Below are 25,422 nucleotides of genomic sequence, written 5' to 3'. Positions count from 1 at the left end.
ATTGAATCGGTGTGTAACTTTGTGGGACTCTGTAGTTTTCTCTGGTCCCCTCCCCAATCAGACCAGGAGTGACATGTTTAGCTGCATGTTCTCCTTAAATTGCTGGCTGTCTGAGTGGTGTCCCAGAAACGATGTGGGCTTCATAGATAATTGGCAAACCTTCTGGAGGAAACCTGGTCTTGTTAGGAGAGACGGCATCCATCCCACTTTGGATGGAGCAGCTCTCATTTCTAGAAATATGGACAAATTTATTAAACCCCCCAAAATATGACTATCCAGAGTTGGGACCAGGAAGCAGAGCTGCAGTCTTACACGCCTCTCTGCAGCTTCTCTCCTCCTGCTACCCCCCAAAAACCCATCTCCATAGAGACTGTGTCAGCTTCCAAACAGACAAAGAACAAACTAAAAACCATCAACAAACAACTTAAACATAAACAATCACAAAGAAAGAACAATACAGTATCCACATCTGAACCAAAGAGTAACACAGTGAAATGTGGATTATTAAATATCAGGTCTCTCTCCTCCAAGTCTCTGTTAGTACATGACTTAATAATTGATCAACAAATTGATTTATTATCAGCTGATTTCATGCATGATTCTGATTGGCTGACGGTTCTCAGACTCGTGGATTGAGCAGATCACCTTCAAGGTCTTCATTCATCATAACAACATCCCATAGACTCCGCCCACTTCACTGTACTTACCTGAAACTTGCCTGCACACTGGTTGCTTCAGATTCTGGATGAGGTGCTGATGGAGCCCTCTGATTGGTCCTTGTAGCTACTAGCTTCCATTATTTAGACCCTGTGATGCTCATGTGTGGTGACACTCCTCCTCCTCCTCAGGATGAAGAACACTGCTCTGCATGAAGCTGCAGCACTGGGGTCTGCAGGTGTGCCGTGTGCTGAGGTCCTGCTCAGGTGAGTCTGAGTTAAATGCTGCATTCAGTGTCTCTGTGTAAACACGGCCGCCTGCAGGTGTGTTTCAGAGTCAAAGCTTCTTAGATCTTGAACGAGAGACGGTTGGTGTGGCAACAGTGTGCCGGGTCTGACTGAGATTGAAAGTTCCAAGTTGCTACTGAATGCAGCACAGTACCTGCAGTTGTTGCTCCTCCCACTTGTCATAATGACATCATCCTCTCTGTCCCTGGTTTCAGCTGTAAGGCCAACGTGAGGCGGAGGAACGCTGCAGGTCAGACGGCGTATGATGTGGCGGCGAGCTTGGGCTGCAGCAGCATGGCGTCTCTGCTGGCGTCTCAGACTGGACTGGGCAAACTGGGAATCATGAACTCAAGATGAAGCTGATTTTTTTTCTGATTGGTCTGAACGTGAAGTGATGTGTACAGCTCAGAAAGTGACATCGCTTCCTGTCAGCACAGACATGCAGATTACAGATTTTGGACCCTTTCAGTCCGGCTTCCACTGAGACCGGATCTCTGGGATCTGTTGGTGGGTTCTGATGCAGGAATTGTTCTGTGATCGTTTTGCTTTGTCTCAGCGCATCCTTCGATAGCATTGACCATAAAAACGCTAACAAGCTAACAGGTTTTGGCGCATATATCTGGCTCCGGCTTACCTGGTTTTCTTCCTACTTATCAGACAGGAGCTTTACTGTTAGGACTGACAGGTTCACCTCTAACGTCGCCCCCCAACCTGTGGGGTTCCACAGGGTTCAGTTTTGGGTCCATTATTATTTTCATGCTTCCATTAGCTGCATTATTCAGTCATTTCTTATCATTTCTATGCCGATGACATTCAGCTGCATGTGTCAGCCTGCTCAGCTGGAGTCGCTGTCCACCCTAGTCCAGTGCTTAACTCAGGTTTCTGATTGGCTTTCTAACAACTACCTTGTTTTAAACACAAACCAGACCGAGACAACGATCGTAACTCATCCTGGACTACAATCTGAAGTCAGTCAGGTTCTTGCTTCTTTCTGTTAAGTCAAATATCTGATTCGTCTCTGGGCCTCGACTCTGTAAAATCTCTGTCTCGTTCCTGTTTCTTTCATTTAAGGAACATTTCTAAACGGCGACATATGGTCTCCTCAGCTGATCTGGAAAAGTGTTCATGCATTTGTGTCGTTGTTTAGATTATTGTCACGTCCTGTTTACCAGCTTGGACAGATCTTCTCTTTCTTGCCTCCAAGCTGTACAAAGGCTGTTTCAGTTTAAACAAGCCTTCTGTTGATCAACGCCTTGAACATTTTTTATTTACATTTAACTTTGATATTGTTTATATTGTCTATTTTATTACTAACGTTCTGTTTATCTTAACCTTCGCGTACAGCGCTTTGTGACTGTCTACGAAAAGCGCTTAATAAATAAACTTTACTTACGTGTCGAGGTGTCTGCCAAGGTTCAAGTAATAAAATATTTCGGGATGAGACTTCTCTTTATTTTAGTCTGATTTAACAGCTCCGCCCATAAAACAGAAAAACAAGTACCTGATCTCGTCTATGGTGCGCTGCTTCCTGTTCCTCCAAAATAAACTTCAAAACACCTGAAAGCAGCAAGTAAAGAGTTCACGGAGGTCAGAGGTCATCAGGATGTTCATTTTCTCTCAGACTTTAATTCAAAAAAAAAAAAAAAAAAGGGGGCAGGGATAGCTCAGTAGGTAGAGTGGTGGCCCCATGATCGGAAGGTCGGGGGTTCAACTCCACTGAACGGCTACCCTGAGGTACCCCTGAGCAAGGTGCCGTCCCTACACACTGCTCCCCGGGCGCTGCATTGGTGGCTGCCCACTGCTTCACTGGGTGAATGGGTTCAATGCAGAGGAACTATTTCCCTATGGGGACTAACACATACACATTAAAAAAATCAGACCTCTGGACAGTCGCCCCCAGCTGGAAATTACAGAATGGTTTAAGGTTTGAGACCTTTCTGTGTACTGCTGCTCCTGCAGGGGGCGACCCGGCGCTTCAGACTGACCTTCATCAGGTACAAGGACAGTCCACACTCATCCTCCACGTAGGTTTCAGTCACAGCTTACTGTCTAACAGTCTGACAAAGCTAACCATGAACACCACCCATACAACATTTACTGAACACCTGCACAGGTGACACTGGCAGCATGATTCCACAACCACAGACGGTGAAACGGGCTGGTGTGTTGGTAAAGTTTAGTCCTTGTCTAATGAGGCATTGCTGTGTTCTTGTGGTCCTGGACCTCAGGTGGTTCCTCGCCAGGGGGATCGTACCTGAGCCTCCACATGTCCCTGTCAGCCTCAGCAGAGGGAGGGCGGAGCCTTCATCCCCGGGGTTGTGCATCTCATCCGGCCTGTGACCTGTGTGAAGCAGGCTGCTCTGGTTCATGGCCGGTCACTAACAGATAAGACTGAATGACTTCTTCACCTCTCGATATCTGGAGTTTCTTCTGGTGACACAAACTTGGATAAACGTGAAGAGTCGAGACGGCTCTCTGAGCCCTCCAGACTGTGACTGCCTCGGCTCGGACAGCCAGCCGGGTGGAGGTTAGCTACTGTTGATAAAAACGGCTCCATCCGCTGTGTGTACTACTGAGGTTTCTACTGCCGGAGGTTTCTTCCTGTTAAAGGAGTTTTTCCTTCCCACTGTCACCAAAGTGCTGCTCATAGGGGGTCATATGATTGTTGGATTTTGTTATTATTAACTAGTTACACTGCATCAACAACATAAACACAATGGCAAATACCCTGCACACAATCACGTGTCAGAGTTAAAGTGTCCAGAAATGTTTCCTGCAGCTCCCCCTGCTGGTGGTTCTGGAAATAAACCAGTTGTCACCTTCACCTCTGACACCAGGCTGTCTGACCCCGATGAACTGAGCATGTGCAGGATAGAGGTGTTCACATCTTTCTGCATGGGGGGGGGGGGGGGGGAGGGTTGCCAAACAAAGTGCCTCGTAATTAATATGAATGTGATATGTATGTAATCCTCCAGTGAGAAAAAGCCTCTTTAAGTAAAATGGATTTAAAGGTAAACTTACAGTAAAGCACGTTATGATTATCTTACATTAAGATGCCAAATTAGATTTAGATTATCTTACGACTGACGTCCAGTGTGCCGGCTCAGACCGAACGATGAGAGCATGACTTCTTTGTTTGTGCACATGTATAAATGCTGGTAAAACCAGGAGCTCATCGTGGATTACAGGAGAGGAGGCCACGCCCCATCCACATCGTGGAGCAGAAGTGGAGAGAGTCAGCTGATTCAGATTCCTGGGCATCAACATCAGCGAGGATCTGAGCTGGTCACACCATGTTGGTGTCATCACAAGAGCAGCAAGACAGCGGCTCTTCTTCCTGCGGCGCCTGAGAAGGTTCAGCATGAACCCCAGAATACGAACAACCTATCGATGCACCATTAAAAGTATTCTGACTGGCTGCATCACCGCCTGGTACGGCAGCTGTAATGCTCTGCAGGGGGCGGTGAGATCAGCACTGCGCATCACCAGGACTGAACTGGCAGCCCTGCAGGATCTGTGCAGACAGCGCTGCATGAGGAAGACGCAGCAGATCCCGGCCACAGACTTTTCACACGTCCAGCAGGAGCATCCAGACCCGCACTACCAGATGCAAAGACAGTTTTTACCCACAAGCCATCAGGCTTTTGAACTGCTGACAGTATACACACCATTAAACACTCACTACGATTACAGGACTGTCACTTCAACTAATGCCACTTACATGCTCATTGCACAAGTTTTGCACAGCCTGTAAAAACCAACTTGTCATCAATTCTCTAAATATTGAATCCTTTTCTCTTTTTCATTGTTGTTTCTGCTATTTTCTGCACACTCTCCATATGCTCATGTAAAGCTGAGGAGCACGAGCCAAAGAATTTCATTATGGGTAGATGTGGCTGCTCTGTTTATCTGTACATGACAGTAACACTTGAAACTTGGCGCTCTAACTGAAGCGCTGTTAACGTCTGCGTGCACACCGCGTGGCGTGAGAGCGCACCTGGATTTGAAATGTGCAGAGTAACAGTTCCTGCCTGTCCTGCTCGCTCCCAGCAGCGTGCTGATGGCAGACTGCAGCGAGTGGTTAGGATGGAGGGCGATCGAGTGTAAAGCAGGCGAGAGAGCAGGTGGAGCTTCAGCACGTTGGTTTTAATACCTCAGAAACACAAACAGCAGCACACACACAGTCCCAGATGTTCCTCACAGCACTGACAGCTGCACACCTGCCTCAGGTGCAGGTCAGCTGCGGACGGGGCTCAGCGCCGCAGTCGCAGAAAGAAGGCGTGGCGGCACTCTGCGCTGTCCACGGGGTAATATTTATCATAAAAGTCCAGGATGTACTCCTCGGCCTTGAAACCGAACTTCTGGTACAGCAGCATGGCGGGGTTGCTGGCCGACACGTGCAGCGTGACGTCCTTCCCCATACACGTCTGAAACACGCACAAACACACACACACGTTAGGATGGTCGCAGCAGCACGGACGCCCCGACCCGCCCACCTGCAGTCGCACCTGGATCAGGTGGTAAATCATGAAGGTCCCGATGCCGGCCCGCCTCCACTCGGGGTGGACGAGCAGGAAGGAGATGTAGGCCTCGTTGTACTTCACGTCCGGCACCATGAAGCCGAAGCCCACCACCACCTTCTTGTAAAGGACGACCACGCTGAAGTCAGGGTACTGCAGGCACTCGGATAGATCCACACCTGTGGGAGGAGCAGACGGAGGTCTGAGCCACGGCCGGACGGCGCCACGGGGCGTAACGGGCAAGCGTGCTACCTGGCCAGAAGCTGTCGTGACACATGGCGTTGACGGAGGGGATGTGGTTTGGACGGACGTAGCAGTAGTCGATTGGAGCGTCGGGTTCAGGTGCCCAGCCCGGCTCCTTCCTGTGCGGGTACGCTCGGATCTCGGCCAGCAGCCGGAGCTTCGGCGGACGGCTCTCGTAGTCCCGCCTAGACAAAAGAAAAGAAAGATGGAGAACGCGGATGTGGACCTCCATAGGGCTGTTCCATATAACGATATAAAAACATCTTTCATTTTACGCTATCGTTTGTTTCGTGGTGTCGCAAAATAAACTGTTTACGGTAATATTTTTCATGTTCTGATGTCCCTGTAGTTATTATTCATTTCTTAAAGTTCTGTCTCTTAGATTTAATATAAACACTACGGACGCACAAGCGCCTGGTTTTATGCGTCGTCGTTAGCAACAACGATGGTAAAACCATTGCATGTCCGCTTGTTTATGTTCCACATAAACCTTTCACAATAAAGCTCAAGATCCTGTTGAGACTTTTCAAAGTAAACTGAATCACATGAAAGATGCAGAGTGTTTACGGATGCTAAAAAATAAAGCTTAGACTCAAACGTTAGAACAGGCTTTTCCCCGCAGCACGCCGTGTAATAAATACTCAAAGAAAACGGCGCCGTTACAACTTATGTCTAAAAACGTGTCGTTTCATGCATCGTTAAAAACTTACAGAACTTACAGAAAATGTTACATTTGTGATTTATATCGTTATCGGACGATAGCTGTCTTATATCGGGACGTGAGATTCTGGTCATATCGCACAGCCCTAAACCTCCACCTCGCAGGAAGCTCAGAGGACTCTCCGACCACAGGTGTGGCTCTGACCCGGAGGTTTACCTGATGTAGGGTTTGAGGAGGCGGGAGGTGTACGGGCTCCTGATGGTCTGCTCCAGGCTTCCTTCGGCTCCCATCAGACGATGCCAGAAGGACACGGACGGCTGCTGGACGCCTCGCCTGCCGGAGACGCCCGTCTGTAAAACACGGACAGGTGAAGCGAACAGTGTGAACGCTGCATCAGCTGCAGTGATTGGTGCACGCGGGCGCGTCACGTGGACGGACAGGAAGTGTGTGCGTTACCTGGAAGCGATCGAGAATCCGCAGCTCCTGGCTGCTGGTACAGTACTTCCCTTTCACACCGCCGCCGATTTGTGCTCCCGCCTCCTGGGCGCCATAGATCCCTCCCACCAGGCTGAGGGTGGCGCTGACCACTCGGTCAATGTCCAGCAGGGGGTGCCTCCTCTGTCGTTTTATCTGGCGAACCAGCAACTTCCTGTGGAGGCGTTTAGCCTGCGGCGTGACGGCCAACGCGAGCGGGCAAGCGTCCAGCCTTCGCAGCAGCATCCTCTCCTCGTACAGACTGAGAGCGGCGTAGCGAGGGCTCTGGGCGTTGCCGGCAGCGTTCTCCGGATGAGTCGTCCTTCTGCGCTCAGGTCCCCCGCCACCGCCGCCTGCGGACAGCGGGGTGTCTTGACTTTGTCCTACGGGTTCTTCCAAGTCGTGGTCACGGCCTTCGTCTTCCTCGCTCTCTGCTTCACGCTTGATGTGAGGCGGTGGTGGGCGGAGCTTCTTGCGGGTGCCCAGGTTGGCACTGGCAGGCGGGATGTACTCTGTTCCCGGGTCGATCATCCCCTCCGCCTCCATCTCCTCATCATCTGAGTTGGAGGAAGCAGAACACGCCATCAGCGCTTACATCACATAAAACCACATGACCCTGCACCAATCAGGTGTTACCTCACCGTGGAACAACGCCTGTGGCGGCATGGCATCAGGGATAAGGTCTGCCTCCGACAGCAGGCTGGGCGTCGCCGAATGCGAGGCTGGCGTTCCCGGGGCAGAAAAGTCAGGTGAAGGCGATGGCGTCGGGCTGGTGAGTGGCGTTCTGTCTGAGGAGCTGAGCGAAGAGAAGTCAATGACCTCGCCCTTCTCCAGGACCAGATCTGGGCGCCGCCCACCACCTGCACCACGGCCTCCACCCAGTTTGACAGGCGTGGAGGCAGCGCTATGGTCCGTGTATCCGCCCGCCGCCTCCTTCTGGGCCCGCCGGATTTCTTTGGCCTCCTGAGTGCGCGAGCGTTTCTCCTTCAGCTGCATGGCGTTCTCCACGGGGTTCCGAGCTCCGCGTTTGCGCAGACCCTCCACGGTGATAATCGGGTCCAGCACGGGTTTGGACGCTGTGGGTAAATGGCGTCCAAGGTCAGAGGTCAACAGACACCGTCCAGTTGGGAGCCAGCGTTCGATCGCGGCTTACCTTTAGTCTTTGTCACGGATTTGTCCACTTCTGGTCGCAGGGTCGGAGGTCGGTTGTGGACCAGCTTCCACCAGCCGGGCTCACCGAACTCCTGCGCTCCGGAGCGGAAGAAGGCGGGGCTTCCGACCGACAGGCAGCCCGCTACCGTGCTCCACCAGGTGGACGTCTTCTTCCTGCAAAGAAGAGCGCAACACGAACGTGAGCGCCGGCACGTTAACGATGGAGAGCAAAACTTTATTGTCCGTCTGCGACCGACCTCGAGCCCAGCAGGAAGTTCCAGTGTCGACCAATGAAAGCGCAGATGTCCTCTTTCCACCTGAAATAGCCCTGCCGGCCCGTCCCCTCCAGAGACAGGTTGTACATGGCCAACATCACCACCTGTCGCAGGAAGAAGCCGCCGTCAGCACGCCGCATATCTGAGGTGTGTGTCTGTGTGTGTGGGTGGGGCTAAAGTCCTACCTGCTGCCAGGTGAGCCTCATCCTCTCAAAGCTCTCCTTGCCATCTTCGGAGCAGTCGGAGCAGACGAATTTGAAGAAGTTGTCTCCCTTCAGGTAGCTCGGCTGCTCGCCGCGGAGCTGAGCTGGGGACGATCACAGGTACAGAGTCAGCTGCTGCCGCACACCTGCTGGGGGTCTCCTAGGTTACCACCAGTGCCTGCTCTCAACCGATGAAGCTGCAGACGAGCTGGACTAACAGCTTCCTGTCTGGCTCCACCCACACCACATCAGACCTCACCTTTACTCTCATACCTGCTTACAGCACGGTCAGAGGTCACATTAGGGCTCAAATCATGTGATTGTCCATCGCGTCGTGTGACACTTAACCGAGAGCACGCTCACGCCGTGTTCTGGAGCTGGGCTAAACGGCGTTCGTGCACACGCGAGGAGGAGCTCGTGCCTGAAGGTGGCGCCATGTGGAGGAAGCTACCGCGCGCAGAAGTGCAGATCTCGCTTCAGAGTTCAGCGGGTACGACCGTTGATTCGCGTGACAACTTTATTGAGCGCCATGTGAGACGGACCGGCCGGCACGCGGTGGGAGCACGAACGCAGCGGAGCGTCTGGATCCCTTTTGTTCCCGCCATAACGCTCTCAGCATATCGTCCGACCCTGTAGCTACAACTGTGGTGTCGCCGGGAACCCACAGACTTGATTGCGTTGGGTTGTTATAGCAACAAGGCCGAGCATCCTGTGACATCACTTGTGCGCGACATGAACGAGAACAAAGCAGGACGCCGAGGCGATGGCGTGCCTCCTGCTCGGTCCGCGGCGTTTTGTCAGACTCGTGGGCCGCAGGTTTCAATTTTCCCGAAAGACTCGCTCTCATGACTCACAGAATGACACACCTGACCAGCCAATCGGTGGCATGCGGTCTGCTGATGTCACATTTTCAGATTGCTCGGCAGCAGGTAGCGCCACCTACTGGAGAAGGTAGTGACGTCAGTCACGTCAGAAATGGAGCGCTGCGATTGGCCAGCTCACCTGCGGGGATCCACTTGTGGCAGCGGTCGCAGTAGAAGGACATGTCCTCGCAGGCCCACCCCCCGTCGGTGTCCTCACCCACGTCACTGGTCAGGGAGTCGCCGCTCTGGTCATGTGACAGGTCCACAGAGCCCTGGTCCTCCGACTCAACAATCAGCAGCGTCTCGCCCTCCACCTCCCCCTCTTCCAGACCGTCCGACGCCGACGTGCAGGCTGCCTCGTCCTCCCCTCCCACCAGCTGCTCGCCACTGCTGTCCATCATCCTGCTTCAGGTACGGCAGACCTGGGCAGGTGACCGCTGCAATCTACGCAAGAGCAGAAACATTACAGGTGACCCAGTCGTAAGGAGACTCGGGAACGCGATAGCGTAGGTCCACAACAGTGTTTACCTTTTCTCAGGTGTCCTGTGGGTGGAGCCTGGCCTCCCTGCGGCGTCTCTCCTCCTCCAGCTGTCGGGTCAGCAGCCGCTGCTCCTCCAGCATCCGCAGGTTCTCTTTCCTGCGCTCGAGCCGTTCCAGATCCCTGACCACGCCCTCACGCAGGCGCTGCACGACAAACACAAAGACCACTCATCGTTGATCAAGCTCTGGGAACATGTGAGCCCTGCCCTCATGAATCTCCACTGGTTCACTTACAGATCCTGCTTCTCACTCATTAATCCCTCAGTGCTCCGCCCCTCAGCACCTGTACACAGTCCGGTCTGCTTTCTGTCCCTTGCAACAGAACCCTCAAAGGTGGAGTCTCTCCCATAGGAGCTTCACTTCAACTTAAACACACAAACTTAAACCTTTGACCTTTTTGACTTGTGTTGCGAAGCATTCTTGGGTTTCTTGTAAGGCGCTGGAGAAAGTGATCATTATTGATCACTGATTACTGAAACAGGTGTCACAGGTGAGATGCCTCCAGCAGCTTCCAAGCTTTGTTCTCATGGTGCGAACACCTTAAACCCAGGTGTGGGATTTTCTGTTTCTTTGTTATTTAAGAGCAGGACTCGAGACCTCACAGAGGTCACACGACAGGAAACCCACCTCCAAAATAAAGGCACACGTGTAAGCGTAACAGAATCAGAAATGAAAAATCTGACCCCACTGCAGTTCTGTCAGTCACGTGTTCTGCACTCACCTGAGCTAAAGTTAACTCTGATAACGCCTGATTAGCTAACTGAGCCATAAATGTAAGGACTCATTGTTTACCTGCCAACTGAGTCTTTTATTTTGAAAAGCGTTGGAGGATGCGGTTGTTGGCTGCTGTTTATCGTCATTATCGTGTTTATTTATTATTACTCTTTTAACGTCTGTGTGACGTCACCTGTGTCCGTTCAATTGAGTTTAACCACCACCTGTGCTTTGGCGTTAGCCTCGTTAGCCCCCGTGACCCGTTCCGGCACACGCAGCTAGATGTTAGCCCGGCTTGCCCCGGCCCGGCTTACCTCTCTGTCCCAGGCCTGTTTGAGGTGCACCGCAGCCACGGTGCTCACGGTCAGAACCACGGACACTCCCAGGACCACCTTAGAGACCGCGGACATCACGCTGTCTCAGCTCCGGCTAACGGCGGCTAAGGTCTTCTTCTTCTTCTACGCTCACCTGAGCTACACCGCCCCCACCGGCCGGAGTGTGGTGAAACACACGCAGGCTGTGTCCCAATTCAGGGTCTGCACGCTTGGAGTACGCATTTTAAGTGCGGTTACGTCACCGCCACGCGACGACGGTTGTCCCAATTCGAAGTGTACTTCAAATGCATGCTCCAAATGCGTCGATTTCCCCAAATACCAAGCGGGTTTTTTTGTTTTTTTTTATAAACTTTATTTAACAAACAATGAGTATACAACATACGAACAGATGAAGTATACAAAACAACAGAACATGAACACACAAAGCCAGGGGTAAAAGAAAAAGGTAACAATTATAAGAATACACGCAAAAATTCACAAACATAAATTGTTTTGAGCGTTTTTGTTGGTGCAGTCTGATATTGATTGTATGTGCATGTGCACATCCTTAAAATAATGACAGAAATATGGTGTTTTGTTAGTAAACTTACATTTATGGATAAAAAATTCAGCTAAAAGTATTAAGAAATTTATCATAAAAAACATTTCTCATACTTCTTGGGGAACTTAAAGAAACAGAATAAAACATTTTCCCATCGTAAAGAAAACTCCCTTAAAATATGGACAATAACAAATCTCTGTGTAAAAGAACAGTACCAAAAAAGATGTGTCACCGTTTCTGGATGATCCCCACAGAAAGTACAATTAGTATTTATGTCCCTTTTAAATTTGACCATGTAGTGACTGGCTGGATAACATTTCTGTCGAATTTTAAAAGAGACTTCTTTCACCTTATTTACAATCAAATATTTATGGGGGACCATCCAGACTGTCTTCTACTTGATATCTGGAACAAATCGGTTCCAATAAGATATTATATATGGGAGAGAGACGATATCTTCTTGGCATAAACTACGTATTCTCTTATTGCTGTTACCAAGTTCCTGTGTAAAGCAGATTTTTCCTATTGGTGACTCAGCTGGATCAGGGAGCGTGACTGAGGTAGAGATCGAGCTGTCAGTGTTTTTATATAACATTAAAGTCCCTGAGGGTATGGCACCAAGCACCATTGAGAATTCCTGAACACTGATTGGAAAATTATATAGTGCAATAAAGTCGTCGTATGTAAGTAGTTGTCCTTCTTTACTAACCAGCTGAGCCACCAATAGGATCCCATTTTGGAGCCAAGTTTCCAGGAAACGTGATTTATTTTTCTATAAAATCTCTCTGTTGTTCCAGATGAGGTATTTGTGAGGTGAGAAGTTGTGTTTATAAATGAGGGTCCACGTTAAGAGGACCTGCATACGGTCAATATCTTTACTACTTTTCTTATCCAGATGTAAGGAGAGAGCAGCATATGTTCATCGGGATATCCCTTCAGCTTTAGTAAGTAACACTCTACCTTTCAAAGACAAGTCCCTTTGCAGCCACTGGTTGAACTTTTTTAGGGTTTTCTGTATAATTGGAGTGAAGTTTGAAGAGCATCTTGATTTTTGGTCTTTGGATATTAGCAGTCCCAAGTATGTGACTTCTTGTTTAACAGAGATATTACAGATAGTATTTGCAGGGCAGTCTTTAATTGCTAGTAACTCACACTTTTTTAGATTTAGGCATAAACCAGAGGCCTCAGAGAAATCACTAATCACAGTAAGGGCTGGTGGGATTTGGTTTGCATTCTTCAAAAAGGGTGTGGTGTCATCGGCTAACTGGCTGATGACGGAGCTCCTTATCAGCTATGGTGATTCCTTGTACAACACTGTTTGAAATATTAGTTGCAAGAATTTGTGTACAAAGTAAAAATAAATATGGTGAAATAGGACATCCTTGGCGAATACCACGTTTCAGGTCAAATCTCGGGGTGGAGCCGTTAATCATTTTAATAGAACTATTGCCATTTGTGTATAAGGTTTTGACAGCTTTACAGAAAAACTTGCCAAAGCCAAATTTTTCCAAACAGTGGAAAATAAATTGATGTTCAATTGTATCAAAAGCCTTATAAAAATCCAGGAAGAGAATGAAACTATTGTCAGGTATCAGATCAGAGTAATCAAGTAAATCCAAAACCAGTCTAATGTTATTAGAAATGTGTCTGTTTCTCATAAAGCCCGATTGTGTCTCATCAATAATTGTTTCCAAGACCTCTTTAATTCTGTTAGCAAGTATTAAGGCCATAACCTTATAGTCATTATTAAGCAGGGAGATGGGTCTCCAATTATCAATAAAGAGTAAGTCTTTGTTTGGTTTTGGAATAAGTGTTATGAGACCTTGAGTAAGAGAAGGAGGGACGATGTTATTCTCTATACTTTCTGTAAAAACCTGCAGTAAAAACGGAGCCAGGAGATTAGAAAAGGATTTATAAAACTCTGCAGTCAAACCATCTGTGCCGGGAGATTTATTGGCCTTAAGTGCAGAAATGGAATTACAAACTTCCTCCACAGTCAGAGGGCTGTCACAATAACTTCTATCTTCCACAACAATAGATTTTAGGTTTTTAATATTATTGAAAAATCCTGTTGAGACAGCCTCATTATATTTTGAGTCGTATAGTTTAGTATAGAATTCGGCACAGAAATGTGAAATTTCTCTAGGATTGTCAGAGACAATGCCATTAATATTTAGTTGATGAATAGAGTTTGTTTTTGATCTGTATTTTTCAAGTCTGAAAAAGTAAGCAGAATTTTGTTCGCCCTCCTCCAGCCACCTCTTCCTGGATCTTATGAAGGCACCCTCAGCCTTGCGTCGATATAAACCGTCCAATTTATTTTGAAGTTCTAGTAAACTTAATTTATCTTTCTCTGAGATTTCTTCTGGGGACGTCTGGTAATAAGAGGCAATTCTGCTTATTACTTCCTGTTCTTCCGCTTTCCTTAATTTAGCAATTTGACTCCCGTATCTTCTCAAGAATTTGCATGCTTCAAATTTAAAGAGTTCCCAATTGGTACAAAAGGACTTCTCTCTGTTAGCTTTGTTCCAATAATAAACAATTACTTTATTAATCTGCATGTTAACCATTTTATCTTTTAGTAAAGAATTATTTAACTTCCAATAAGAGAATTCATGAGGTATAGTATCCAGTGGCAAGTATATTAACGGTAATATTATCTTTATCAATTTTAAATCATGCTTTTTATTTGTTCTTGTTTCTAATGTCTCTGTAAAGCACTTTGAATCACCTTGTTGTTGAATTGTGCTATACAAATAAACTTGCCTTGCCTTATCAATACAGTCAGAAACAAGCCAAAAGTCAATACGTGATTGCCTGGATCCTGTCTTATTGCTCCAAGTAAAGAGTCTATCATCTGGAAATTTTTCTCTCCAAATATCCACAAGATTAAATTTTCCCATAAATTTTTTAAGTTTGCACTGTATGAAGACTGCTGCCCTGGAGGCCACCTATCAACCGTATTGTCTAAAGCAATGTTAAAGTCTCCACCAATTAAGAGGACTGAATTTGGGTATTTGGAGAGCCAGAAATTAATTCATTCTTCTAAGGAGTCAAGTAATTTATCATTTTCAGTTTTATTATTGTAACCATATATATTTACTGCAATGAAAGTACTGTTATTGTGTCTGATTAGTGAGCAGAGGTAGTGTCCTAAGGTGTCAGAGTCAGAGTGTAACACATCTCCAGAAAAAGAATTTTTAAGCGTGGCAACTCCAGCAGAACGCTCAGAGCCATGGGACAACCAGACTTCATTACCCCATTGTGATTTCCAAAAATTTGTATCAGCAGGTGTGGAATGACTCCCTTGGAAAAAGCAAAAATCTGTTTTAAATTGTTTGGCAAATAGAAACAAAGCTTTGCGTTTACATGTTTGTCTTAAACCCCTGGTATTAAGAGAAACAAATGAAAAAGACAAAGTTATTAGAAAAAAGAAAGAGAAAAAGTAAGTTCTAAACTTCTACAGCTAAGAATAGATCTATAGGATAAGGGGACCGGGTGCTGCACAATTTAGGTAGTAGAACAGTAAAAACCCTGAGTGACTAAGCTTACAAAAATACAGTATTTAACTATCTACTATGGTTTAAATATAGCTTTTTATAGATAAACACACTCTTCAACACAAAGTAAAATTTTAACCTGAGGGTGAAAATATCAAGTTCACCATGTAAACAAGCTCACAGAAATGTCATTTCGGAGACTGAATAAGCGTCTCTATGAAGGAGGGAAAACTTCTGATCCACTGATGAATCCTCGGCCTCCCACGAAATAAGCCGGCTTACCCTCCTTACGGGCTTTGTCTATCATCGGCCACAGTTTGTCACGACGTTCTCTGTCCTCCCTGGACAGATCTTCAGCGATCCTCAAATGATTGTCCTGCAGGTAGGAGGATGTTTTGGCTGCTTTCCACACAGCATCTCTGTAGATTCGGGAGGTGAACTGCACGATGATGCCTCTAGGTCTGGTGCTACCTTGTCGCTTGGCTCCGAGTCGGTGTACGGTGTCGATGACGTCAGGCAGCCTACGATTTTGTTCTGGCAGAACAGACTGGCATATCACAGTCACCTTTCCCCTTACGTCTTCTTTCTCAGCCTCCTTGACTCCATGTAGTCTGAGATTCCACCTCCTGGAATATCTTTCCAACTCAGAGATTCTCTGTTGGCAGTTGTCCACTCGACCTTCCTCTTTAGTTACTTTTTTTCCAAGTCGCAAACTTTCCCCTTCATATCTTTCATTTCCGCGCACACAAAATCAATCGTCTTTTTGAGACCCTCAATCTGGAGCGTATTCTCTCTCACCATGCTCTCAATGTTATCAGACCTGGTGTTTATTAGTGCCGACAGACGAGAAATTATCTCATTTACATCAACTGGGTCAGAGCTGCTGCGTTCGTACATCAACTTCTTCGGAGCTGGCGATTTGAGAGGTGTAACAGGGAGAGGTGGGAACTCATCCATTTCTTCTTCGGCTAACTTGAGTGCCACCGTAGTAGCTGCGTAGTTATGGAAGCTATCCATTAGCACGTTGCTGGACGTAGCACTCTCCTCGTTAGCATTCTCAGGCGCTATCTTAGACTTGGAACTTTCCCCTTTTCGCTCCTTTCTGATTCGGCATTCTGCTGCTTCTTGCCCTATGATTGCTGTATCTTCTCTTATTTAGTGAATTGTTAGTGTTAGCAGCATAAAGCTTAGGCTTTACCGTTGTTCACGAACTTTTTGTGCAGAACTCGGTAGAGAGCGTCTACTCACTCCGCCATCTTGGCACCCCCCCCCCCCCAAATACCAAGCGTGGTCCGGTGCATGCTTCGTGGTCCCATATATCCCACAATTCATAGCGCGGCGGTGGGTGTGGATAATTTTGCAAAATACGGCAGAAGGGAGCGGCCGAAGAGGTTTTTCTTTTTTTCCCCCAAAACTTTATTGAAATTATAAAGCGAACAGTCAGTCATTCCAGTTCAGTTTGTACAGTAGACGTACAAGGCAAGTAAGAGTAACAATATACAGCACAATGAAATAAGAAGGATAAATAAAGAAAGGATAAAAAAGAGAAAAAGAAAAAAAAGGGGGGGGGATGTGACAGACTTCATAACAACTTTGTACTTGAAAGTTGTGACAGCTCATTCGTTAAACATTTCTGAAAGAATTTCAATCAATGATAAACCTTTTTTATTGAAGTTAATTTAAGAGAGTTTAAGTAATATTCAATTTCAATCAAAAACAAATTAAATGATGGGGTTGAGTCTTGAAATTTACATTTATGTATGTGGAATTTCCCTAATAAGATGGAGCGGCCGAAGAGTGAACTGTCAAAAGTACTGAATATGACGTCACTTATTTATGTGCGAATGTTTAATAATTAACGTCAGTCATATATCCACAAACACAACAAGCTGAAAGTCAGATATATATATATCATAATAATCTGACAATAATATAATATTGGCCATATTATATTAAGTTGTTTAAGAGGATTTAAAGAGCTAAGTGCAGTCTAAGTAACACCAGAGGGTGGCAGTAATGCAACTCCGATGGATGCAAGCTGCCGTTAAACTGGAGGAAGAAGAAGAAGACTACAAACGTGCATCGTCCTCTGTCTCAGCGTGTTCTGTTGTTTGGTGGAGGTCATATGAACGAGAACAGCCTGTGTAAACGTCCTGCACCACAGAGGCGGGAATTTTAAAGCCGGAGGAACATTTGGGTCCGATTTACTGCCTCACAGAGACAAACAGAGTCTGTGCTGACAGCTGTGAACAGCAGCACTTTGGGCCTTATGCACGTGTTTGCTTCACTCCCAGGAGAGAATTTTAAACGTCGCTTCAAACTCTGTCACACACAGGTTACCTGATGGTTTGGTTCACGTAGGTTTCCACACGTGAGTCACCTGCTGCTCCTTGGCAGGTGAGGCGCAGTATTCCGGTGTTGGTCAAAGGAGCTTGCAAAGAAAAGCGTCTGGACTTCTTTAAGTTGCTTGAAGACGTTTCACCTCTCATCCGAGAAGCTTCTTCAGTTCTAAGGTCAAATGGTGGAGAGTCCCAGATATAAACCCAGTGGGAGTTTCCCCCCACAGAGGGACAAAAGGACCCCTGATGATCCTCTAATCGCCTGAGCCAAGGTGTGAAACTGGGTGTGGGTCCCAATCAGCCAGAGTTTCGGGTGAGCTCACTGTGAAACCTGGCCCCACCTTATCATGTGATTTTCTGAGGTCAGATGGCCCAGGATGTGAGTGGGCGTTAAGGCGTCTGGGGAGGATCTCAAAACTGGATTATAGATGGCAGAGAGTTGGTGTCGTAAGCCCCGCCTCTGTTCAAAGATGGTCGCTCACAGTGGACATAGATGACCTGGATGACTGAGAACCTTCACAGACATTCTGGTGTTGGAGGTGATGGTTACAGACGGGTGAGAGCAGCACTGAGCCGTACGTTCATTAAGTATGAATACAAAAGCTGCTGCTTCTATTTATTATAGTAGAAACCAGCTCAGATTACAGAGAGAAAATGAACCAGGCCCAGGTTTCAGTGACCGCTGCCCCCACCTGAGCTGGATAACCTTTGAACCTCACTGTCACAAAATCAAAACTGTCACCTTCATCTCTGGAATATTTATTATTTTAATATTGTTCATCTATTAATAGAAACACGGAAGCTGCACACATCCGTTCCCTTGGAGTTTAATGTGCTCCACAAATTGCACACCGGACGGTTTGTCAAGCATACGTGTGATATCAGCACAGCTCCACAGCACCCCCTAGTGACCGCCAGCCACGGGCTGCCCTCAACACCCGCTGAACCGTGACGTGCTGCTCAGGTGTGGCTCGGAGTGAAACGGACTGATGTGATTGGTCAGAATCAGCCGGAGTTCAGCTAAATCTCAGCGCAGGCCGCTGCCAGCACTAGCAGCCCAATATGAATAGTAATCGTTTATTAACCCTTTATCTGTCTGGGAATCACGGCTGACCTTTGGCTCCGCCCTGACACAGGTGCGTGATCCTGAAACGTGTAATGAGACAGAGCGTGACGCACAGCAGCGTGTGAACTGCAGCGCTGTGAGGGAACCCTGTGATCACGGAGCTGAACCTGCTAAAGCTGCGGTCCTGAACTACGTATAAACTGTATAAAAGGGGTCACAGCACGAACATGCAAACATGGAGGGAGCATGCTTTTTGAACAGCTCCTCCTCCTCTGCCATGCCTGAGTCAAAAGCTGTGAAAGTGGTCACATGACCACGCCGGGCACTTAGAACTTGAGCTGTCACACCTGAGGCCACCTTTATCTAACATTGCCACGTCCTCCTCCTGCCTGTGGGTGGAGGGAGGCCCAGATGCTTCACCTTGCATACAACTCAGGGGGAGTCCCTGGTACGTGACACTTAGTGAGGTCGTGACCGTTGAGGCGGTCCTGAGAGTCGTTGACTCGACTGTCATGTGACTCTTTGGAGTGGAAATGGCAGTTTATTCCACCTCTGAGGTGGAGGCCTACACAACCAACCATCGGCAGGTGATTAACGCTCACTCACACCTCCACCTGTGAAACAACTGAATTCAGCTCAGATCTTCTCACGCCCGATTGGCCGATCAAGTCGGGCCAGTCATATCTGAGCATGCTCACCACGGGTATTATAGCTTTTACCCCTCAGCTGTAGAAGACGTCATCCACAGAGAGGTGAGGCAGGGTGGAGACGAGTGTGACAGGAGAGCAGCAGGAGTGAAACTGAAGGTTTGGAGGTGGAGGCAGATGGAGTAAAATCTAAACTTCATATTTAACGTTTAGGCGGCTCCGATTTCAAAGTCCAACATCTGCAAACAGCTGTAAACATGAATGTGATTAAAATAACAACAGACTGGAATCAGCAGATAGAGCTCGATCCATGACGGTCACTCAGCCGGTTCAGGTGCAGCAGGAGGGGAGGAGTCTTTGTCCCAAAACGTCGGCCACATCCTCCAGAGGACCCGGCCTTCGTGGTCTATGTGGGCCGGGTCCTTCGAAGACCAAGAAGGTCAGAAGTGCGAGGCTGTGAAATGGGATGGTCCAGCCTTCAGAGTAGCGTCACCGCTGTCTCGGTGGAGTTTAATAAACTCGACCGTCTGCTCCTTGCTGTCTAAAAAAATAACAGGACACTGGAGTAAACTCTCGACCGTCTCACACTTCTGCTTAATCAGTTTTCTGTTCAACGTTATTGTGAAAACCACCCGTGGGATTAATAAAGTTTTATTTAATCTAATCTAAGGTAATAACTTTAATCTCAGCCAAACCGATTTACTCACGAACAAATAAAACACAGAAAAAAGCCCAACAATAAAATTTTTAAGTTATCTGAATGACTCATACAGTGGGGCAAAAAAGTATTTAGTCAGCCACCGATTGTGCAAGTTCCCCCACCTAAAATGATGACAGAGGTCAGTAATTTGCACCAGAGGTACACTTCAACTGTGAGAGACAGAATGTGAAAAAAAAAATCCATGAATCCACATGGTAGGATTTGTAAAGAATTTATTCGTAAATCAGGGTGGAAAATAAGTATTTGGTCAATAACAAAAATACAACTCAATACTTTGTAACATAACCTTTGTTGGCAATAACAGAGGTCAAACGTTTACTATAGGTCTTTACCAGGTTTGCACACACAGTAGCTGGTATTTTGGCCCATTCCTCCATGCAGATCTTCTCGAGAGCAGTGATGTTTTGGGGCTGTCGCCGAGCAACACGGACTTTCAACTCCCGCCACAGATTTTCTATGGGGTTGAGGTCTGGAGACTGGCTAGGCCACTCCAGGACTTTCAAATGCTTCTTACGGAGCCACTCCTTTGTTGCCCGGGCGGTGTGTTTTGGATCATTGTCATGTTGGAAGACCCAGCCTCGTTTCATCTTCAAAGTTCTCACTGATGGAAGGAGGTTTTGGCTCAAAATCTCACGATACATGGCCCCATTCATTCTGTCCTTAACACGGATCAGTCGTCCTGTCCCCTTGGCAGAAAAACAGCCCCATAGCATGATGTTTCCACCCCCATGCTTCACAGTAGGTATGGTGTTCTTGGGATGCAACTCAGTATTCTTCTTCCTCCAAACACGACGAGTTGAGTTTATACCAAAAAGTTCTACTTTGGTTTCATCTGACCACATGACATTCTCCCAATCCTCTGCTGTATCATCCATGTGCTCTCTGGCAAACTTCAGACGGGCCTGGACATGCACTGGCTTCAGCAGCGGAACACGTCTGGCACTGCGGGATTTGATTCCCTGCCGTTGTAGTGTGTTACTGATGGTGACCTTTGTTACTTTGGTCCCAGCTCTCTGCAGGTCATTCACCAGGTCCCCCCGTGTGGTTCTGGGATCTTTGCTCACCGTTCTCATGATCATTTTGACCCCACGGGATGAGATCTTGCGTGGAGCCCCAGATCGAGGGAGATTATCAGTGGTCTTGTATGTCTTCCATTTTCTGATGATTGCTCCCACAGTTGATTTTTTCACACCAAGCTGCTTGCCTATTGTAGATTCACTCTTCCCAGTCTGGTGCAGGTCTACAATACTTTTCCTGGTGTCCTTCGAAAGCTCTTTGGTCTTGGCCATGGCAGAGTTTGGAGTCTGACTGTTTGAGGCTGTGGACAGGTGTCTTTTATACAGATGATTTACCAATAAATTCTTTACAAATCCTACCATGTGGATTCATGGATTTTTTTTTCACATTCTGTCTCTCACAGTTGAAGTGTATCTCTGGTGCAAATTACTGACCTCTGTCATCATTTTAAGTGGGGGAACTTGCACAATCGGTGGCTGACTAAATACTTTTTTGCCCCACTGTATATCATGTTTAACCTGAGTAGTGAAAGACAGCGGGGGTCTGAAAAGGATGAAGCCGGGTGTCCGCTGCTCTCGCCGGGTTGAGTGACCATTGAAACCCCCGGTCAACTATCGAGCGGGTGGTCTAACAGACGTCTTCGAAAATGTCGGCGCACTTTTGCAAATATGTGATGTCTTGATAAATCGAGCAGATATTTGATGTTTGCACAGCTACTTTCTCGCCTGAAAATATGTTCAAAGTTTATTTTGTGACCCAGAAAGATTAATAAGAGTAGTATTAAAAACTTAGTAGCGGCCGCCATTGTTGGAAACTGGAATTGGCTGGGCCGCGCTATGAATCCTGGGATATGGTGGACCACGAAGGACACACCCGACCCATCCTTCTAATTCGGGGAAATGAAGGACGCATTTGTCGGCCACATTTGAAGGAGTTGATGAATTGGGACAGCCTTCGTCGCCTGGCTGTGACGTAATCGGCCTTCAAATGCAGCCTCCGAAGGATTCAGCTGACGTTTTGGGACACAGCTCCAGAGACAAAAGCTGACGTCCACCGTCTGTTACCATGGTAACTGACTCAGAGTTTCAGTTAACCCTAAAAGTGTTTATGTGGCGCGCTCACTTCATACCTGCCATGCGCTCACTTCTCCTGCCTCAGGGCAGATCCATGTTCAGGTGTGACAAACAGAGAGCACGAGAGCACGGATGAAATCAGTTTTATTGATCAGGAACATAAATAAGACGAAGGTGTCACTGTACACAAACCAAAGTCCAAATAAATAAGAGTCACAGCAATAAATTAAAGCAGGACGTGGACGACAGACTGCAGTTCGATGGCTATTTACACACGTTTTTACACAGTTTGTCGCTTGCTTCACGCCTCGCTTCACGCCTCGCTTCACATTTTTCTTCTTCACATTTCAGGAATTTTATTTTTAAAAAAAGAAAAAACAAACAAACCAAACAGCACGAAGCAGCGGCTCGCTTCCAGAAACCTTCGAGTCCCATTTTTCCACACAAACAGTCCCAGGGCTCCCGCAGGCCGTGACCGCTGAAGCCCCCGAGCTCGCATTTGGTTCTGCCGGGTCTGTGCGGCTCCGGTCGAACTTCAGCCTCTCTTTCTGAAAATGATTCTATGCCGGTGCCCTTACACAGACAGGAACAGGAAGCAGGTCATCACCTGCGAGCTGCCGAGCTGAACCTTGAGGATCAGGCTCGACTCCACCTTCAGGTTCATCTGCGTACAATCATGGGCGGAGCGGCGGGGAACATCAAACAGAACACGACACCCGGACACGAACGCTGCAGAGCTCCAGCATGCAGCCGCCCGCCAATGCCAGCGAGCCAGCGGCTGCAGCTTTCATAGTCCAGCTCCGTGTCTCCCCACACACACACACACACACACACACACACACACACACACACACAGCAAACAAAATCTGATGTAAACATTGTTTTAGAGAAAAAAGGAACAAAACAAAACACACCTGAGACTAGCTCCTCCCCATTCTGTCGCTAAGCACTTATGTTACTCTGCAGAAGCCACACCCCTTGACCTGTCTTTGTGATGATGTCACCACCAGCCAAGTCAGTTGCAACTTGATGTTTTCTACATCCCTCCAACGGGAGGCAGATCGGCACCACGACCACATGGAGCGTGAGCTACGAGCCTGCTCACCTCTGACAGCCGAAGACACAATCAGGTGTAAATCAACTGGTTAACCAGACCACTGGTTTCACCGCTGCGTCCCTGTGGCGTGGCCCTGCTAGCATCACATGCAAAACAGGGGAAAGTGCTAGCTTAACTAAACCATCACCTCTTCATTGTTGTGCGGTTTCAGACCATTTAGTCTTCATTTAACAGAATGCGAACCCCGGGCTAGCAGGCTAGCGCTGTGTTAGCCTGCATGCTAACAATTAACAGTGCATCATTCCTATGTGTCTGAGTTGTGTGCTTGAAGCTAACAATGACTCAGCAGTTCTGTCCTGGTTCTAAACCAGCCGTCGGTGTGAACGAGAAGCTAGGAGTAAGTTCAACTTTACACAGCTTCATCCCTACTAACGAGCTAATCAGGTGAGTTTTATTAACTGGAGCCAGAGCTAGGCTAACACTGCACTATCGGGACGACAAACTAAGTTATTAGCTTTAAAGACAAGAGCTAACAGGACAAAGGGTCAGTATCTTTTTTCATGGACTGAAACATCCTGATTATTAGTCGCTTGCTCTAGCTAGCCGAGGGTTAGCTTCAGTCAGATAAACCCAGCTAATTAGCTAAAACAGTCATAATATGATCATTAGCATGAAATAAACAGTGATTATTTGTTTGAGGGACCAGCGGCACATCTAGGAAGCTGTGGCTCATTATTGGATGGAAGGAGCTCGTCGTACCGCGGCAGAGATGAAACCATCGATTCGCACCAGTCGGACTCTATCTAAAACTTTATTGATGCGCGTAGAGACCGAAACGGCATGATTATATATTTCTAAACTTTTGTACGAAAGTGAAAGAAAAAAAATGCTGAACTGATTCTACAGTAGATGGATGGCATTTTCATCAACGCCTGGTGAACCCTTTGTGATGTAGTCTGTTTATAAGGAGCTAACACAGACAGACGGACAGCACACACCTTCAGTACCTCCAACTTCAGGTGTTCAGGTAAAAACATCCCGACGAAAAGCGCTGCTCTTCTTCTTCATCTACCCGAAGTCGAACTACCTGCTGCTGAAAGTCATCACAAAGTTCATCCCACCTCTGAAAAGAGTTCAGATTGCTAAACCTACACAGACACAAACATCCCTGTTCCCTTTGTCAGGTGTTCATGATTTAAGGTAGTTCAGGTGAACTCAAACCAGAAAAGAAAGCGTTGTTGCATGGAGAGTTGTAGTCCGACGGCGAGGAGTGGTCCAACTGAAGCCAGCAGGCGAGAGGAAGCTTAATGTGTTCGCTCGCCAGTACAATCCGGCAATGAATGACATCGTCCAAAGGTGCGACAGTTTAATCCTAATCCTGCACTCCTAACAGCATGCAGGTACAAAAACTAAAAAAACAAAAGCCCCACACTCCAAGGTGATTCGCTGAATGTACTGGCATTCAGAGCCACAGAACGGAGGCGAGGACGGGCCAGCAGAGAAGAGGGATGACAATGCGTCTGCGTAAGCGAGGTTTCTAACACTATGAGAACTGGCGGTTGGCGAGTTGTTTAACGCTCTGATTCTGGAGTACGGTGATGACGCAACAGGCGCTCACTATGCGGAGAAAAAAAGACAGCGTCAGCATCAGCTTGGACCCCTAGAGGGGTCGGGTTCAGGTGACCCGTAGTGGGATCAGAAATCAAGACACGAGTGCGAACAAAGAATCCAGCCCAGGCACAAGTTTTTAAAACCCACCCACCCAACCCAAGAAAAAGAACTTTTGGCTTTGTGGTTATATACAGTGATTTCCTGTGGACACAGTCTGATGTCCATTAAGGATCCACAGGCGTGCAGGACTGGATGTTGGCGACCCGGCGCCGGCATCAAAGGTCAGGGTCAAGTCTTCAGGCCAAGAGGGGGTGGAGCTAACCGTGAATCTACTGTACAAGTGTTTATGGGTGTAGTGATTTTCCAGTCAGCTTTATCTGTAACTGTTGTGTGGGTATGACCCTCTACTAGCTCCGCCCCCTTCCTCTAGCACCACCCCCAGCTACTGGTGCACTTCGTTGGCGATCAGACTGTCCTCCCCCGACTGGAAATCCGCCTCATTGATGCTGTTCCCTCCATTCAGCATCTCCTCATCCTGCGATGACCCTCGGTCCTCCTCGCTGCTCCCTCCGCCAGGCTCGTCCGAGTTGGGGTCCTGGAGGACCTGGGCGATGTACATCTGCTGCTGTTGCTGGAAGGAACATAAAAACAGGTCAACCACCAGGAAGAGACATGACCACAAAGAGAACTGTGACGTGATCCGATTTCTATAAAAACGTGTTGTTTGCTATCTTCTTGATGCATGCTCAATCATCCAGGTGAGTAAATCTCCAAAAGTCAATTCTGATTGATTGTTGATTCTCAACAACCACTGATCAAAGACCATGGGTACCATTCACAGAGAGTTGGGGAATGGCAGCTTAGCCTTCTTAGACTGTGAGATTTCCATCAGTAATGGAGGACATCTAAAAGCTGACGTGTACCGT

General features: G+C 47.5%; 3 protein-coding genes across 11 annotated transcripts in view; 1 reads left to right on the top strand and 2 right to left on the bottom strand.

The window, feature by feature from the left end:
- The window catches only part of dzank1 (double zinc ribbon and ankyrin repeat domains 1), a 12,334-nt gene extending 9,949 nt beyond the window's left edge, over window positions 1-2,385 (top strand). For all 6 annotated transcript variants that reach the window (XM_086297256.1, XM_086297255.1, XM_086297257.1 and 3 more), the window contains 2 exons: window positions 849-923; window positions 1,160-2,385. In XM_086297256.1, the coding sequence (XP_086153382.1) occupies window positions 849-923; window positions 1,160-1,301 (217 nt within the window). In that variant the 3' untranslated portion in view covers window positions 1,302-2,385. The remainder of the gene's footprint in view (window positions 1-848; window positions 924-1,159) is intronic.
- A 2,686-nt stretch (window positions 2,386-5,071) lies between these two features.
- On the bottom strand, window positions 5,072-10,007 carry kat14 (lysine acetyltransferase 14). Its single transcript, XM_086297247.1, has 11 exons — window positions 9,864-10,007; window positions 9,475-9,779; window positions 8,455-8,576; window positions 8,252-8,373; window positions 7,996-8,168; window positions 7,484-7,918; window positions 6,825-7,399; window positions 6,585-6,718; window positions 5,717-5,892; window positions 5,453-5,643; window positions 5,072-5,371 (listed from the first exon to the last, which is right to left on the bottom strand). Exons 2-11 carry the CDS (start codon window positions 9,734-9,736, stop codon window positions 5,198-5,200), a joined length of 2,364 nt encoding a protein of 787 aa, XP_086153373.1. The 5' UTR covers window positions 9,737-9,779; window positions 9,864-10,007; the 3' UTR covers window positions 5,072-5,197.
- Window positions 10,008-21,955: 11,948 nt separating this feature from the next.
- LOC147328691 (mechanosensitive cation channel TMEM63B-like) overlaps window positions 21,956-25,422 on the bottom strand; it is a 29,511-nt gene continuing 26,044 nt past the window's right edge. For all 4 annotated transcript variants that reach the window (XM_086297240.1, XM_086297237.1, XM_086297238.1 and 1 more), the window contains one exon: window positions 21,956-25,127. In XM_086297240.1, coding sequence (XP_086153366.1) covers window positions 24,939-25,127 — 189 coding nt within the window. In that variant the 3' untranslated portion in view covers window positions 21,956-24,938. The remainder of the gene's footprint in view (window positions 25,128-25,422) is intronic.

This window comes from Aulonocara sp. 'chitande type north' Nkhata Bay, linkage group LG6 (assembly GCF_057382095.1).
Source record: "Aulonocara sp. 'chitande type north' Nkhata Bay isolate Kocher_YH1m ecotype deep benthic linkage group LG6, A_spYH_male_GT1.1, whole genome shotgun sequence".
Taxonomy (NCBI): Eukaryota; Metazoa; Chordata; class Actinopteri; order Cichliformes; family Cichlidae; genus Aulonocara; species Aulonocara sp. 'chitande type north' Nkhata Bay.
This window is presented reverse-complemented; position numbering and strand designations above follow the sequence as displayed.

Bases quoted from the DNA above. Each gene is read 5' to 3' on its own strand.
- kat14 (XM_086297247.1), bottom strand. From the start codon at position 9,736: ATGATGGACAGCAGTGGCGAGCAGCTGGTGGGAGGGGAGGACGAGGCA. The intron at 6,719-6,824 runs GTAACGCACACA...CGTGTTTTACAG, and splicing joins GGATTCTCGATCGCTTCCAG to ACGGGCGTCTCCGGCAGGCG. The intron at 5,644-5,716 runs GTAGCACGCTTG...CTCCTCCCACAG, and splicing joins TCACGACAGCTTCTGGCCAG to GTGTGGATCTATCCGAGTGC.